The 15,734-nt window shown below is 36.3% G+C and overlaps 1 protein-coding gene across 5 annotated transcripts in view; it reads right to left on the reverse strand.

The window, feature by feature from the left end:
• RNLS (renalase, FAD dependent amine oxidase) overlaps positions 1–15,734 on the reverse strand; it is a 416,087-nt gene that overhangs the window by 53,612 nt on the left and 346,741 nt on the right. For all 5 annotated transcript variants that reach the window (XM_077125343.1, XM_077125344.1, XM_077125341.1 and 2 more), the window contains one exon: positions 15,409–15,582. In XM_077125343.1, the coding sequence (XP_076981458.1) occupies positions 15,409–15,582 (174 nt within the window). The remainder of the gene's footprint in view (positions 1–15,408; positions 15,583–15,734) is intronic.

Consider the following 15,734-nt stretch of genomic DNA (forward strand, 5'->3'; position numbering starts at 1 on the left):
GGCTGAGTCAGGGTACATGTTTCAGGCTTGCTGTCCTAGAATTTTTCCTAAGGGCAGAGAAGCCACTAGCAGACAGCTAGGACAGTGTAAGAAACAAGTTGAAGCAGACTAGGGCAAAGGACAACTTGGATTAAATCACTTAAACCTTCTCCCCATGCTGGGTACGCTCTTACTTCAAAGGCAGTAGTGGGGGTCGTCACTGAAACGCCTGTAAACTGCAAACGGAGAATTCCTAGGGCCTCCAGCAAGCACAGGCTCAGGAAAAGCAGCAGGCTCCTGGCTCTGGCTCAACACAGGCTCAGATAAGACAGAGAGGATCCAGCACTCCCCAGTTGCCTTGGGCTGGGCTTCTTGACAGAAGGGCTAAGCTCCGAAGGCCTCCAGACCACCAACCAAAGCAGAGCCAAATTGCAAAGACAGTGAAAGGTGCATTTAGACTTGGTTTGTTTTGTTTTGATTATCTCCTGACATTCAAGAAAACCTCTGTCATATCAATAGCTGGATGCAAATTTAAGGGACAGCCCAGGGACTAACTCCCAGTTTTGACCCTTTAATATATTAAAATGTATACTGTGCAAATAAAAGATTACAAGACAAAGAAACAGGAACTCATGGCCCCTCCAAACAAACAAGATGAAAATACAGAGACCATCAACAAGAGGACCAGACTCAGAATTTATCAGATAGAGGCTTTAAATAATGATCCTCAATATGTTCAAGAAGATAAAGGAAAATATGGAGAAATAACTAAAGGATATGAGGAAAACAATGAATGAACAATGAGAATCTCTCCAAAGAAACACTGAAGTTGAAGAACACAACTGAAATGTTAAAAAAAAAAATGAAACCGTCTATGGCTAAGAAATTTCAGTGGAGTCAGGAAGTCATTCTAGAGGTTACTCTTGCACAAGTCTCAGCCAGATATCACAAACTGCCACAGCGTGCAAAGCTTCAAGCAACAATCTTCCTGAAAACTCAAAGGACATCTGGATACCATAAACCACAAGGTAAGGATCAGTTAACTAACCTGAAGGACAACTGGAGTACCACCAACAATTTAGTACCACTAATATTTATCAACCACAAAAAAAAAACTTGTGTAATCTTCTTTTCCTTTAAAAACCCTTGCCTAGAAATAAGATGAGACACATTTGGATTGCTACCCGATTCTATACTCTCCAAATTGCAATTCTAAGATCCCAAATAAATGCCTTTATTGCCTGGCAGCTTAGTTTATTTCCAGGTTAAAATAAATGAAAAATTCTCTAGAAGAAATCAACAGATTGGAGGTGGCAAAAGAAAGAATCAGCGAACGTGAAGAAAAGGCAACTGAAATGATTCAGACTGAGAAGCATAATGATAAAAGAATAAAAAAGAATGAACAGATTTTGGGACACCAAAATCAAGTGAAACAATACATGCATTGTGGTGGTGCCAGAAGGAGAAGAGAGAAAGGGACATAATGAATACTCAAATAAATACAGAAAACTTCAAAAATTTAAGGAAGAACATGAATATGCACATTCAACTTCCAAACTAGAACCACAAACAGGATAAACTCAGAAAGAAACATGCCCAGACTCATAAGAATCAAATTGTCCAAGGACAAGGATAAGGAGCGAGTTCTACAAGAGAACTCTACAAGTTCTCTACAAGTTGCTACAAGAGAAAAGCAACAAGTTATGTACAAGGGAATTTCAATAAGATTAAATACCATTTTCTGATTAGAAATCATGGAGGCAAGAAAACAAGTGACACAAAATAAAGTGCTAAAAGAAAACAATTGCCAATCAAGAATTTTATAACTGGCAAGACTTTCCTTCAAAAATGAGGGAGATATAAAGACATTCCCAGATAACAAAAGGTGAGGGAGTTTGTCACCAGTAAATCTGCCCTAAAAGTAATGCTAAAGGGAGCTTTTCAGACACTAGACAGTGGATAAAGCAGCATAAAGAAAGATCTCTGGTAAGGGCAAAATATGGGTAATTATGAATGCCAGTACTATTGTTATTATATTGCTATGTAAATACACTTCCTCTCACAGGTGCTAACACAAATGCATAAAGAGGACATGTAATTTTTTAAAAGTATAAAATAGAAAGGCCACAGGTATGTAGAGATAGAGGAACAGTATATGCTTTTGAAGAGAAGTTAGAATCAAGTCAAATATGATTGCTACAGATTTGGGAAGACAGATTTTAACCCATGGTAACCACAAAGAAAATACATTAAAATATATTCAGAAAGAAGTGAAAAGGACTCAAAATGGTACAAAACAAATAATATAAAATTAGGCATTAATGGAAGAAAGGAGGGACAAAAAAGGTATGAGATTTACAAAGATTTAATGCAGAATTTTCTTCTGCTATTTTGTTATGATCAGTAATGACTTTAAATTTAAAGAAACTCTCTCATGCTTAAAATAAGCATGACCCAACTAAATGCTGTCTTCAAGAGACTCACCTTAAATTCAAAGACACAAGTAGGGTGATAGTGAAATGATGCTATATATATATATATATATATATATATATATATATATGCATATATATATGCCATGTAAATAGTAACCAAAAGAGAACTGGGGTAGCTATAGTAATATCAGATAAAATAGACAAATCAAAACTGTTAAGAGGTACAGAGAGAATCACTACTTACTGATAAAGGGGTAAATTCAACAAGATAGAGCTAACAATTATAAATATATTTAAACCTAACATCAGAGCCCCAAATATATGGAGCAAATATTATCAGATTTGAAAGGAGAAATAGATGGTTCTACACTAATATTAGAAGATTTCAATACCCCACATTCAATTCTAGATAGATCATCTAGACAGAAGATCAAATAGAAGACTTAATGAAACTCTAAACCAGCTAGACCTAAAGGACATACATAGAACATCTCACCCTATAGCAGCAGAATATACTTTTTTGCCTAGTGCACAATCTCAAGGGTAGACCATATCTCAGGTCACAAAAAAAGTCTGAATAAATTCAAAGGTATTGAAGTCATATAGTGTATCTTCTCCTACAACAATGGAATGAGCTAGAAATCAATAAAAGAAGGAGACATGGAAGATTCTCAAATATGGGGAAATTAAACAACATACTCTTAAACTATAGGTGAAAGAAGAAATCACAAGAAGAGGGAAGTATCTTGAGGTTAATGAAAATGAAAACACAACATACCAAAACTTATGGAATACAGTAAAGGCAGTGCTGAGAGGGGAATTTATAGCTCTGAATGCTTACATTAAAAAGGAAAAATCTCAAATCGGAGCCATGCCACAGAATTAAGGGATCTAGAAAAAGAGCAAACTAAACCCAAAGTGAACAAGAAAGAATGAAAAAGCAAAGATGAGGGTGAAAATAAATGAAACAAAGAATAACAAACAATAGGACCAACAAAACCAAAAGTTGCTTCATTGAAAAGATTAATAAAACTTCATTTACGATAGCCACTAAAAGAGTCAAAAATATAGGAACAAATTTAACCGAGGATGTGAAGGGCTTGTATATTGAAAAATACAAAACACTGAAATTAATCCAAGAAGAACTAAATAAATGGAAGGACATTCTGTGTTCATGGATTTGAAGACTAAATATTGTTAAGATAGCAATCCTACCCTAAGTAATTTACAGAGGCAGTGTAACCACAAACAAAATTCCAACATACTTCTTTGCAGAAATGGGGAAGTTAATCATTAAATTTACATGAAAGAGTGAGGGGCTCCAAATAACCAAAGCCATCTTGAAAACAAAGAATGAAGTTGAGGGACTCATACTTCCCAATCTTAAAACTTATTATAAAGCCACAATAATCAAAACAGCCTGGGACTGGCACAAGGATAGACATATAGACCAATGGAATAGAACTGAGAGCTCAGAAATCAACACTCACATTTATGGCCAACTGCTTTTGATAGGGTGGCAAAGACTACTCAATTGGGAAAGAACAGTCTTTTTCACAAATTCCTGTGGGAAAACCATCACCATTTACAAAAGAAAGGAGGAAGCCCCCTATCTCACACCTTATACAAAAATCAAAGAGGATCAAAGACCTAAATATAAGAGCCACTATTGTTAAACTCCTAGAAGAAAACATAGGAAAGCATCTTCAGGACCTTGTGCAAGGCAATGGTTTCTTAACTTCACATCCAAAACACAAGTAACAACAACAACAAAATAAAGGCATCTCATCAAAATAAAAAGCTTTGGCACCTCAAAGGACTTTATCATGAAAGTGTAACTGCAATCTATACAATGAGAGAAAATATTAGGAAACCACATATCTGGTAAAGGTTTAATGCTCAGAATAGATGAAGAATTTCTTCAACTTAACAACAATGATAAAGTATCTGATTAAACAATGGCAAAAGATCTGAATAGACATCTCTCCAAAGAAGACATACAAATGGACAGAAAGCATGTGAAAAGACACTCAACATCTTCAGCTATCCGGGAAATGTAAATCAAAACCACAATGAGATACCATTTCACATCCACTAGAATGGTTCCCATTAAAAGAAAAAAGAGAGAAAATAAGACGTGTTGGAGAGGTTGCAGAGGAATAGGAACACTCGTTCATTGCTGGTGGCAATGTGAGATGGTGCTGCTATATATGGAAGACAGATTGGTGGTTTCTCACAAAATTAAGTATAGAATTACCATATGACCCGACGATCCCAGTACTAGGTAAACATCCAAAAGTATTGAAAGCAGGGATTCAAACAGATTTTTGCACACTGACATTCACAGTGGTATTATTCACAATTGGCAAAAGATGGAAGCAACCCAAGTGTCCATTAATTGATGAACAGATAAACAAAATGTGGTATATATACAGACCAGAATATTATTCTATATATCAGAATGAAGTTCTAATATACGTGACAAAATGGATGAACCTTGAGAATATCATGCTGAGTGAAATAAGCCAGAGACAAAAGGGCAGATAGAGTATGACCTCACTGATATTCAAAAATTAAAATAAACACACTCAGATTCAGAATCTAGAATATAGGTCAAGGGGGGATGGGTGGGATAAGCAATGGGAATTTAAAGGCTTAAAATGTACAGATTTAGTATCATGAATGATGATGGTAGTAAACATTCTGAATGTAGCTAACAGCACAGACATATATATCTGAATGTGGTTAAAAGGGGAAATGTTAGGTTGTATATATGGTAATAGAATAAAAAATTAAAAAAAAATCTATGCAACTGCATAATATAGTTAGCCCTAAGTTAAACCTGGACTACAATTAATAGTATTTTGATAAAAGTGTGCTTTTATCAATTGTAACCAATGTACCACACCAATGCATGGTATCAATAATGGGGTGGTATATGGGAATCCTGTATTTTATGCATGATTGTTCTGTAAACCCACAGCTATTCTAATAAAGATAAAATGGGCAAAGTACTTGAATAGACATCTCTACATAGAAGACATACAAATGGTAAACAAGCATGTGAAAAGGTGCTGAACATCATTAGCTACCAGGGAAATACAAATCAAAATCAGAATGAGATACCATTTCACACTCACTAGAATGGCTATTATTAAAAAAAGAAAAATATAGGAGGTAAAAGGGCAATTCAGTGGTAGAATTCTCACCTGCCATGTGGGAGACCCAGGTTCAATTCCTGTCCCATGTACTTCCCAAACAAACAAAAAACAAACCAAACAAAAATTCAACAAATGGTGCTGCAATAAGAAGATACTCATGTGGAAAAAGAATGAAATGTGATCCCTGCCATACAGCATACAAAAAAAAAAAAAAAAAAGAAGATGCAGAGAAATAGGAACAACTCATTCACTGCTGCTGGCAATGTAAAATTATTCAGCCGCTATTGAAGACAGTTTGGTAGTTACTCACTCAGTTAAGTATAGTGTTATCAAAAGACTAGGCAATCCCACTTTTAGTTATATACCCAAAAGAACGGAAAGCAGAGATTTGAACAGATGTTTGTACGCTGATGTTTATAGCAGCATTATTCACCATTGCCAAGACTGAATCAATCCAAGTGTCTATCAGCTGATGAATGGACAAGTAAATACACTGAAATGTTATTCAGCTGTAAAAAGGAATGAAATTCTGATTTATGCAAAAAATGGATTGAACCTTAAAGATATCATGTTGAGTGAAATAAGCCAGACACAAAAGGACAGATATTTTATGATGTCACTGATACTGAATAATTAGAATAAGCAAATTAAGAGAGTCAGAAACTAGAATATAGGTTACCAGGGGCTGGGGTGGCAATAGGGAATGGGGAGTTAATACTTAAATTGCACGCAGTTTGTATTTGGATTGATTGTAAAGTTATTTATTTATTTTAACTTAAAGTATTTTTATGAGATATGTTCACAATCAAAGTTTTGCTAATGGATGATGGTGATTGTAGCACAACATTTTGAACATAATTAACAGCACTGAATTATATATTTAAATGTAGTTAGTGAAAAAAATTTAAAATTTTATAATGTACTACTAGAAAAAACAAACAAACATGACTGTACAATGCAAACACTGAACCCTATTGTAAGCAATGGACTAGAGTTAACAGCACAATTATAAAAATGTTCTTTCATGAATTATAACAAAAGTACCACACTCACGCAAAGTGTTAATAATTGGTTGGTATATGAGAACTCTGTATTTTATGCATGATTTTTCTATAAATCTACAAGTTCTATAATAAAAACAATTAAACAAACATCCTAGTCTTGCGTAGTCATATAATGCAAGAATCCAACGGTTGCATGTGTAGGGAAGCCTAGGTGAGATTTCACAATAGGATATTTCTCGACCTTTGCTGGGCATTTGTCATTTATTTGAATAATGGGTGCCAGCTCAGACTTCTGGCAAAAACTCACAAGAACATAGTGTCATATTAATGCTTAAGCCCCAGTACTCTGAAATGCCTGGCATATATAGATGTTCAAGAAATGTCTACTGAATTGACATTGACCATTAAAAATGATCCTTTTTTAGTCATTATTACAACACTGAACCTACACTTTTAAGTCTCTCCAGGTTTAAAAGCTACAACCAAGCTATAGCACCTACATTTCCTGAGGACTAGGATAAAAGGTAATTTTACCTATGAAGACCTGTAAACAACCCGGAGACCTGGGTAACACCCATGTGGCTGGCTAACTCCTCCTTGTCTTTCCAGTTTCAGCTCAAACACTATCTCTAGCACGTCTGTCTGGACCCTCTCTGGCGTGGTTGGTGGTTCTTCTTGTATTCTTCCAGAGTGCCCAGCGTACACTTACATCACAGCAATCGTGCCATATTGCGTGCCATTGTATTCTTAGAGGAGATTAGAGAGCTATTTTCAAAAGATGTCACGAAAAGCATGCTGGCTAGCAATTAGGAAACCAGGAATTTAACCCAGGAGAAAAGAGAGTTCCAACCAATTCCAGGAGATTTTGCAACGTATCTATCTTATAGCCTATTCTCTCAGGATAGGCTCTTGTGAATTCCACAATGACAGTCTGCTAGGGTGATACGCTAATTGATTCCTATGAAAGAGTGTTAGTGTGAACACAAGTAATACATATCCACTTAACACTGGTCTCCTGGAACACATGCCTCTGCTTCCATTCTCTGGCATGGTGTTATGGATCAGTTGGATGCTTCAGGTCCAGTAGCATGCAGGGCAACACTAAAACAGGCTACTGTGGCAAATATTTGGGGAAAAGTGGAGCCTATGGTACCTTTTGTTCAGAATGAGAGACAATATGCAGAGTGCACCCTGGTTTCACATTAGTGACCTAAATTTTAGGTAGAGCTTTGCCGCTGCTTGAGATAACACTGGCTTGCCCAACCATTCCATAGACTGCAGAAATTTCAAGTCCTCGTCAGGATTTCTCTGGATTCCCCAAGGGATATCCTTATGCCCCAGATCTCTTGCTTATAAATGAAAATGTCATTGTCCTTTGTGAACAGGGTGGTGCTGTCTTATCTCTGATTTGGGGCCAAACATGAGATACAGCCTGTTTTCACTGATTTATGCACTAACCTTCTAATAAAAAGCAACCATAGATATAAAGCTGCTTCTCCTATCAGAACTATATTGAAGATGACAGGTTGCTGAGAGAGATCACACAGAAAACTCTGCAACAAGCAATTTAAAAGTCCACATTTACATAGTAATCCCTCAGGTCAAACCACAGCTTCTCACCGTATAGCTTTCTTCTTTTCCGTCCCCTCCCCATTACCTCAGGAGGCTTGAAATTTTCTCCTTGATTAGGCAGAGCAGTTTGGCTCTCCTTGCTCCTACTCCCAAATTTGCATCAAATTTCTTCTAGGTGCTCAGTAGATGAAAGAACTATCCGTTAAAAGGATTATAGTTATAGACAGCAAAAATTAGCTGCTATTGTATTTATTGCAATAGTGTCTTCACTAGAGAAGAGTGACACACCTAGTTACTTGGCCTGTGTTAGTGGGGAGGTCAGAGGGACTGTGGCAATTCCACCACGCTTTTCCTGCTAAGTCTTCCCTCCACGCTTTACATTGCCCTTCCTCTCCTCTTTCCAAAGCCAACAAACAGTGGGATTTCTCCATGCTGTTTCCTTTGTAAATTGGCAGCAGTGATGGCAGCCGCTGCCAGTGTTTTCTATTGCTCTCATCTATGACCTGTAAATTTCATATCCATAAATTTATTCATCCTACTGTTCACTTCTTGGACATTTCATGACTGTGGTAGGTTGAAGTACGCACTCCAGAAAATAATGTTCTTAATCTTAGTTGATTGCTATGGGTATGAACCCATTGTAAATAGGACCTCTGGAGGATGTTATTTTTAGTTAAAGTGTGGCCCAGATAAATGAGCTTGGGTCCTAATCCTATTACTGGAAGCTCTATGAAGACAAAGTCGCATGGAAGAGCAAGAAGCTGGACAAAGAAGAAAAAGAAGACATTTCCAAGTGTGCTGCCATGTGATAGCTAAGCCAAGGACCCAAGGATCACTGGCCACCCCAGAATGCCACAGTCCTGGGGGAGAAAACATCACCTGGCTCATGCCTCGATTTTGAACATCTCCTAGCCTCAAAACCATGAGTCAATAAAATTCCATTGTTTTAAGTTAATCCATTTTATATGGTATTTGTTTAGCTGCTGGAAAACTAGACAATGACTTATAAGCATCTACTGAACTTTTTAGCAGTAGAGAAGAGTTAAATAACAGGTCACACTGAAGTTTCTGATTTATTCGTGGATTTAAATGATACACAATTCTCATCTTTCATTTCCTCATCTAAAGAAAGGATATTTTGGGGTTCATGTTGACAAAAGGTCTTAAATGTTCTTTTAAATATCCATAATCTTGCCACAAAGGCAACATGAGCCTTCCTGGTTTTTTATCAAATCAGTGAGTGCATCTCTTTATATTCATGTGAACTCTTACTTGACTCCAAGTCACTTATCTACTTAAGCCTCATGTACTTGTTTCCTTCAGAATTTCACATTTGAGTAGACTTTATGAAAATGTATGTTCCCATGAGGGCAGGGAATACTGAACCTCTAGTTCCTGGCACAGGGAAAACATTCAATATGTATTTGTAAATATTTGTTCAATGGAATGAGTTGAGAATGGAAAACACATTAATCAAACAAATATTTGACAATTCAATTTGCTGAAAGATTCTCCCATAGGATGTATATTTTTTAGTAATATACTCCACAGGATATTTTTAAAGTTCACTTTTGATAGCTATATTTAGCTGCTTTTACACTTTTCCTTCATCTCTGCTACTGATTTTCATACTGAATTAAGTTGCTTATAAGTGTTGTCTTGGATATACATTTTTTGCCATTGATGATTGCTTGATGGGGAAATCAGAGACTGAAAAGAAGTGTGCTACTTATTTTTACTTTGTGTGAAGATGTTTTCCTTACAAAATAGGTTTAACTCATTCACAAATTAAAGTCCATTTTTGTTTTAAAAAATGGGATATATGTGGGTGGTGCAATGGTGGCTCAATGGCAGAATTCTCGCCTGCCATGCTGGAGACCAGGGTTCGACTCCTGGTGCCTGCCCATGAAGAAAGAAAAAAAAGGGATATATGTGGAATAAGATTAGTCTGTTTTATAACATGACTATTAATTTAAATGATAACAATAATACATAAATATACATACATCCACATGCATATATTTCATCTGTGTACATATACATGTACATACACATACATTTCCTGAGGGAGCATCCCAAGATCTGATATTATATATAATCATGTGATATTCTAGGGCACCATTGTAATAAGGAAATGGATATTTGCAATTAGTATTTGCTGCTAAATTGCCTTAACAGATTTAGATGGAGAGCAACAGTTAAATAATTGAATTACAAATTACTATGTCTATTATATAAAAGGCATCATATGAATTTTGTAATGGTTACTGTTTGTTATTATTTTAAGATGATGGTGGTTATTTTATCTGCAATTTCTTTTTCTGGGGTTGGTATTTTAAAACAAAGCCTCATTCAGAAAATCTGACAGCTTTCTTATGATGACAGTTCTTTCCCTTTTCTTCTTTACCTTTTCCCTCTTCTTTTTTTCACTCTTCCTTTTTTGTTCTATTTATGAAGTTCTTCCTGACTGGATTCCATTTTCTACAAGTTCAAGGACAAATAATTCCATATTTATTCAAAACCTAAAGCAAGCCATTTCGTGTTGTCAATTGCATGGCTATCTGCTTATTCAGAATCATCATGTCTATCTTAACTCACACAAAGTTACTGGATTTATTTAGCTCTTGGCTTCTCTAAAGAGTTGAAATAAGAAATAGTCACCAGGAATAATATTTTTGCATGTTTTATAAAATAGCCATTGAGGGCCCTATACATTACATTAGTTTTTCTTATTCAAGGATCCTAACTTTACTTTTACCTTGCAAGGATAAATTCCATGCAATGAAAAAGTTTGCTTGTTTTCTTTTTGGATTAGTTGGATTTTTTCTGTAAATTAACTATTGAAAGCTATGTAATTATGGTCACTAACCATCACATTACCAGAGGTACAGACTGTATTAATCTCCTTAGACTGTTGGCTATTAAGTATTTTATTCATCATTAACACCTTTCCAGATGGTGAACTAGGAAAGGATGCTAAAATTCAGACCAATCATTTTCAGGGTTACCTAAAATTGACAAAAAAGTTCAACTAATTTGCCCAATGTCACACATCTAGTAAGTATTGGAAGTGAGTTGAATTCTGGTAGTTTATAGGCCAGTCTGAGTCCAAATTTAAGATCTTGGGAGGGCCCTCAGAGATCTTCTTGGGAGGTAAAAGTATCCCACTTGTGGCATTACTCCTTATGCCCTCTGCATGACAGACATTGCTAATTGCTGGCAGAATCCTTTTCTACTGAGTCTTGACCCAGCCTTGGAATTCTTGATTTTTTCCTAGATGGTGACTATCAGTTGAATAATTCACACTTACGTTGAAAGCTGTTTATCATATATGTAGGTATTATCTGCTCCTCTCACAGAAGGTCTCAGATGGTCACCAAATCCACACTGTCTTCGTTCTACATAGATAGGTAGACTACATACCCAGTCTCCCTTCCAAATAGGTGTGTATGGTCACACAACTATTCTACTCAGTAGGTGAGCAGACCTCATATGCACCATTTCCAGGTCAACCTAGAAACTTCCATGTGATTGCCTGATGAAGTAGCCATCTAATGAAACTGGCAGAGTCAAAAGATAGAAGGATCTGGGTCCCCGAATTACCTTTTAGCATAAAGCTAACTACCAATCAAAAAATCCCTGTTTGGACTTTATCTGAGCGAGAAATAAACTACTGTAAAACTCAGAATATTAAAATTTGGGGATGTGCTTGTAACAATAACTAGTATTACAAATACAAGGGTCATATAAGATCATATCACTTACAAATTTCAGGACCAGAACTTGAATCTACGTCTTGTGAGTCCAAATTCTTCCACTATGCCAATCATATAAATAATATTTTTAAATGACCCATGCAGAAGATAGACTTTATTTTTAAATAAATTGTCTCAAATTCTAACCCCACCAAGATTTGGGTTCATCTGCAACAAGATTTCTCCCATCGCTAAACAATCTTGGGTACTTCCCCATTGATGCCTTCAGAACCAGACCCCTACCCCCACCCTCCTGGTCAGGTCTGGATTACAATTCTGCCTATGTAGGAAGCATAAAAGGAGATATCATCAGGGTTTCTCAAGTATGTTCTGGAGAAGCATTTCTGTGGGATATTAATAGGTGTGGTGCCCAAATAAAATACTCCACAATGAAGAATATTTAGGAAATTTTAGATAAAATGAAGTGAAAAGTATTTTTATTCCTGTAGGAATATCTTTTAATAGGATGGATGCCCTAAGACTCTCCAGATTTGAGGCAAAGGCTATCGTACTTTGCAAACTTATCACAGAGCCCTTTCCCAAAGAGCATCTCCAGGTGCAGTATTCCATGGAATACAATTGGGGAAGCACAGAACTAAGCATATTGGGTCATACCCATAATTATTGGTACTTGAAGTTGGATTGGGTGCATCCTGGAATTTTTGCCCCTCCATTCAGGTTCTGGTTGTGATTTTCTGCCTATAATATATATACTAATATATGATAAATGATTATTCCTTGATCTTTTGTTTGGTTTGGGCCACTAATTTCTTCTCCTTCAGCTTTCTTAAGACTTAACAATGGCCTGTCCTTTGTGGTCTCAAGCTGCAAGCCTTCATTTGTCTTGTGCTGCCCATCTTGACAGAACACAAATGTTCCCCTTCATTGATTGACTTATCTGCATTACAGCATTAATTTCTTGATTCAATTAAAAACCTCAAATAAAGGACAGGTGTGAAATGGTGTTAGTAGTATGAAAAAAACATTGCTGATGGCTTAAATGTCATTATCAGTAACACAGAGTGGAGTTACATTACATGGACATTTACATTATGTGAATTCAACTATACACACTTAGCACCGTGCCCCCCAGATCATGAGAAAAAAAAAATTTAAATGCAAGGCAGTTACAGTCTATGTTAGGGAATGCCACCATGGGAGGCCTCATGTAATTTAAAACTTGCATTATCCCAAACTAATTTTCCATTAGATTGACGAAGGAAGGCAGGTATTTCTTTGCCAGCTTTGATGCATCACCATGGGTTACAGCAAAGACATGCTTTCCAACTCATGTGGCCCATCAGCTTTAAACTGGTGTGACCGTTAATACAAAAGATTTTGTTTTGTATTTCTATTTCAAATACTGCCAATAACATGAGGGTTTATTAATATTTTTATGTGCACTCTTCCAAATTTGCATGGCTCTGATTTTATAAATTGCTATTGTGTCGTGGTGAGGGTGCTTTCACCCACTATCCTACTCCATTTGCATGCCTGGATTTAGTCTGTTAGGAGATATGATTCTGCTTTCTTTCCTTCCTGTGTGCCTTTCGTCATAGAAAATAACACTTTGGTCCATAAATGCAAACCAACTACTTTATCTGGCCTCACCCAGAGAAACTGAAATGTAATTGTTCTGAAGCTACTGAAAGTTAAGCTGTTGCTTTCCAAAATATCATGTAGTGTCAAGGGATTTTCAAAGGTGATTGTGGATATATGGGATTCTTCTCTTCATATGTCAACCTTAGAATTTCACCTCTTTTAGAGGCATATGATATTACTCTACTTGAAGATACTGGCTGACAACCCAGTATCTACTACTCCCTTCTTTTTTTTCCTAAGAAAACCTCATTTTATTTAGACATCTACTCTTCTTTCAGATTATTAAGGGTAAAATGACCCTAGGACTAGTTCCAGGAGTAGATCTTCGTTCTTCTAGGCTCATCATGGCAATCTCATCTTTTTGTGAGTGGCTTAGGACTGGTCAAGTAACCCAATTCTGGCCCATGAGAAACAGGGACTTCTAGAAAGATGTCTTTGATTCTTAGAGAGGTACAGAGGTAGTGATAGTCCCGGTTCTTCCTAAGCATGTTGTTGGATCTAGATGTAACTCTAACAGCTATTGCTATATTGCTACCTGTCCTCTGAGGATGTTGTGGACATCAAGAGTGGCAGAGAGCAGCACAAGAGGAACCTCAGGTCCTCAAAGACATTGCTCAGATTCTAAATTAACCAATCCTAGAACCTAACCAACCCCTTCCTTGTAGGTAATGTAACAAATATCCTTATAATTTATACAAGTTTAAATTATTTTTCTTTTTTTCTGTTACATACAGCTGAATATACCCCTCATGGATATTACATCTTATGAAATAATACACAAAGGATATTGTCTAAATCATGACCCAAACCATGAGACGATCAAGGGTTATTTTTCCTTTTCTCAGAGCAAAGCAGTTGCAGAGTTAAAAATAACGGTTAGTCTATTGTTATAGGGCATTTCACGAACTGCTGATTGTACATATATGTGGTATCATGTTAACATAAATAGTCGGGCCCTTAGGGAGTTTTGAGTTATAAAAGAAGCAATTTTCTATGATCATGTGCTCTGATATAGAAATCGTACTCTAGCCCAGTTCTATCATTATAAAGTTCTGGCAAGCCAGGAGACATTAGTTGGTGATTTTATCAAGCAAGACTTTTAACTAATGACTTGATGAAACCATTAGTGCTCCATAAAACACCGTGACAAATTTAAATGGCAATTTCTTTCAAGAGTTTAATGATTTTGGATCATTATAGTTTGTTCCACAAAAACAAACAACAACAAAAAACCCCAGCATCTCGAGGATTATCACAGTCATACAAATACGAATGTGTTCACCTTTATGCCTGAAAAAAAAAACCTATGTTTTTCTTGCAATTCAGTCCTAATTTTCATAAACTCTCCTCATCAAAAAGGGTGGGGTATAAGTTTCACCGAATTCTAGTAAAGCTCTTTTGAAACATTTGCCTTTCATTTTAGTTATACTGCATATAAAGTAAGTTTCCTTATACTTACTATACTTTACTATACTTTACTGTAATATAGTAAAATTAACTTTGTATTTCTAGCCTGGGAAGTACAAAGAGTAGCACTTAACAACTTAAAACAAAACAAACACACAAACTCCACCAAGAAACAAATAATGGCTAAACATTTGCATTTAGATGGATCCCATATTAATGCAACAGAAAAAGGGACATTTTGAAATCTTAAACCTCCTGACACTGTTTTCATGAACTCAGTAATACAAACCATGTGGTGAATGATTTTCTGAAAAACTTTGCTGGTTTCACTGTATTTTGTATTATTGGCCAAATAGTGACATTAAATTTTATCCCCTGTGGCTTAGAGTTAAATGCTTGCTCTGTTCAGATGGCAACACTCAATTAAACAGCATCTCTCATGATCTACACCCACCATTGTTACTGTATTCAAGGGAAATAATGGGGGACTGACCTATATTGCGCTTCTTATTATCAATGGAGATGAAGCGTATGCAGGGATTACTGGTGATGTACTGCCCAGCCCAAGGGACATCAATCTTCGTGCCAGCTTCATAAAAGAGGCCCAGAGCGTAGCGAGAGGAGTAGCTCACAGACTCCAGTTGCTGCCTTTGGCATTCGCTAGTTACTATGGAAGAAAAAATAAAGGGCATCAAACTTGAAAATATCATCTTTCCTTTTAGTACATCAAATACAAAACTACTTTAAACCAGTTCCAACTGCTTCCACCAACTCACTTACAATGCATTTTGAAAGGTAACATAAAATAGCATCAGCTCT

This window comes from Tamandua tetradactyla, chromosome 13 (assembly GCF_023851605.1).
Source record: "Tamandua tetradactyla isolate mTamTet1 chromosome 13, mTamTet1.pri, whole genome shotgun sequence".
In the NCBI taxonomy this organism is placed as follows: Eukaryota; Metazoa; Chordata; class Mammalia; order Pilosa; family Myrmecophagidae; genus Tamandua; species Tamandua tetradactyla.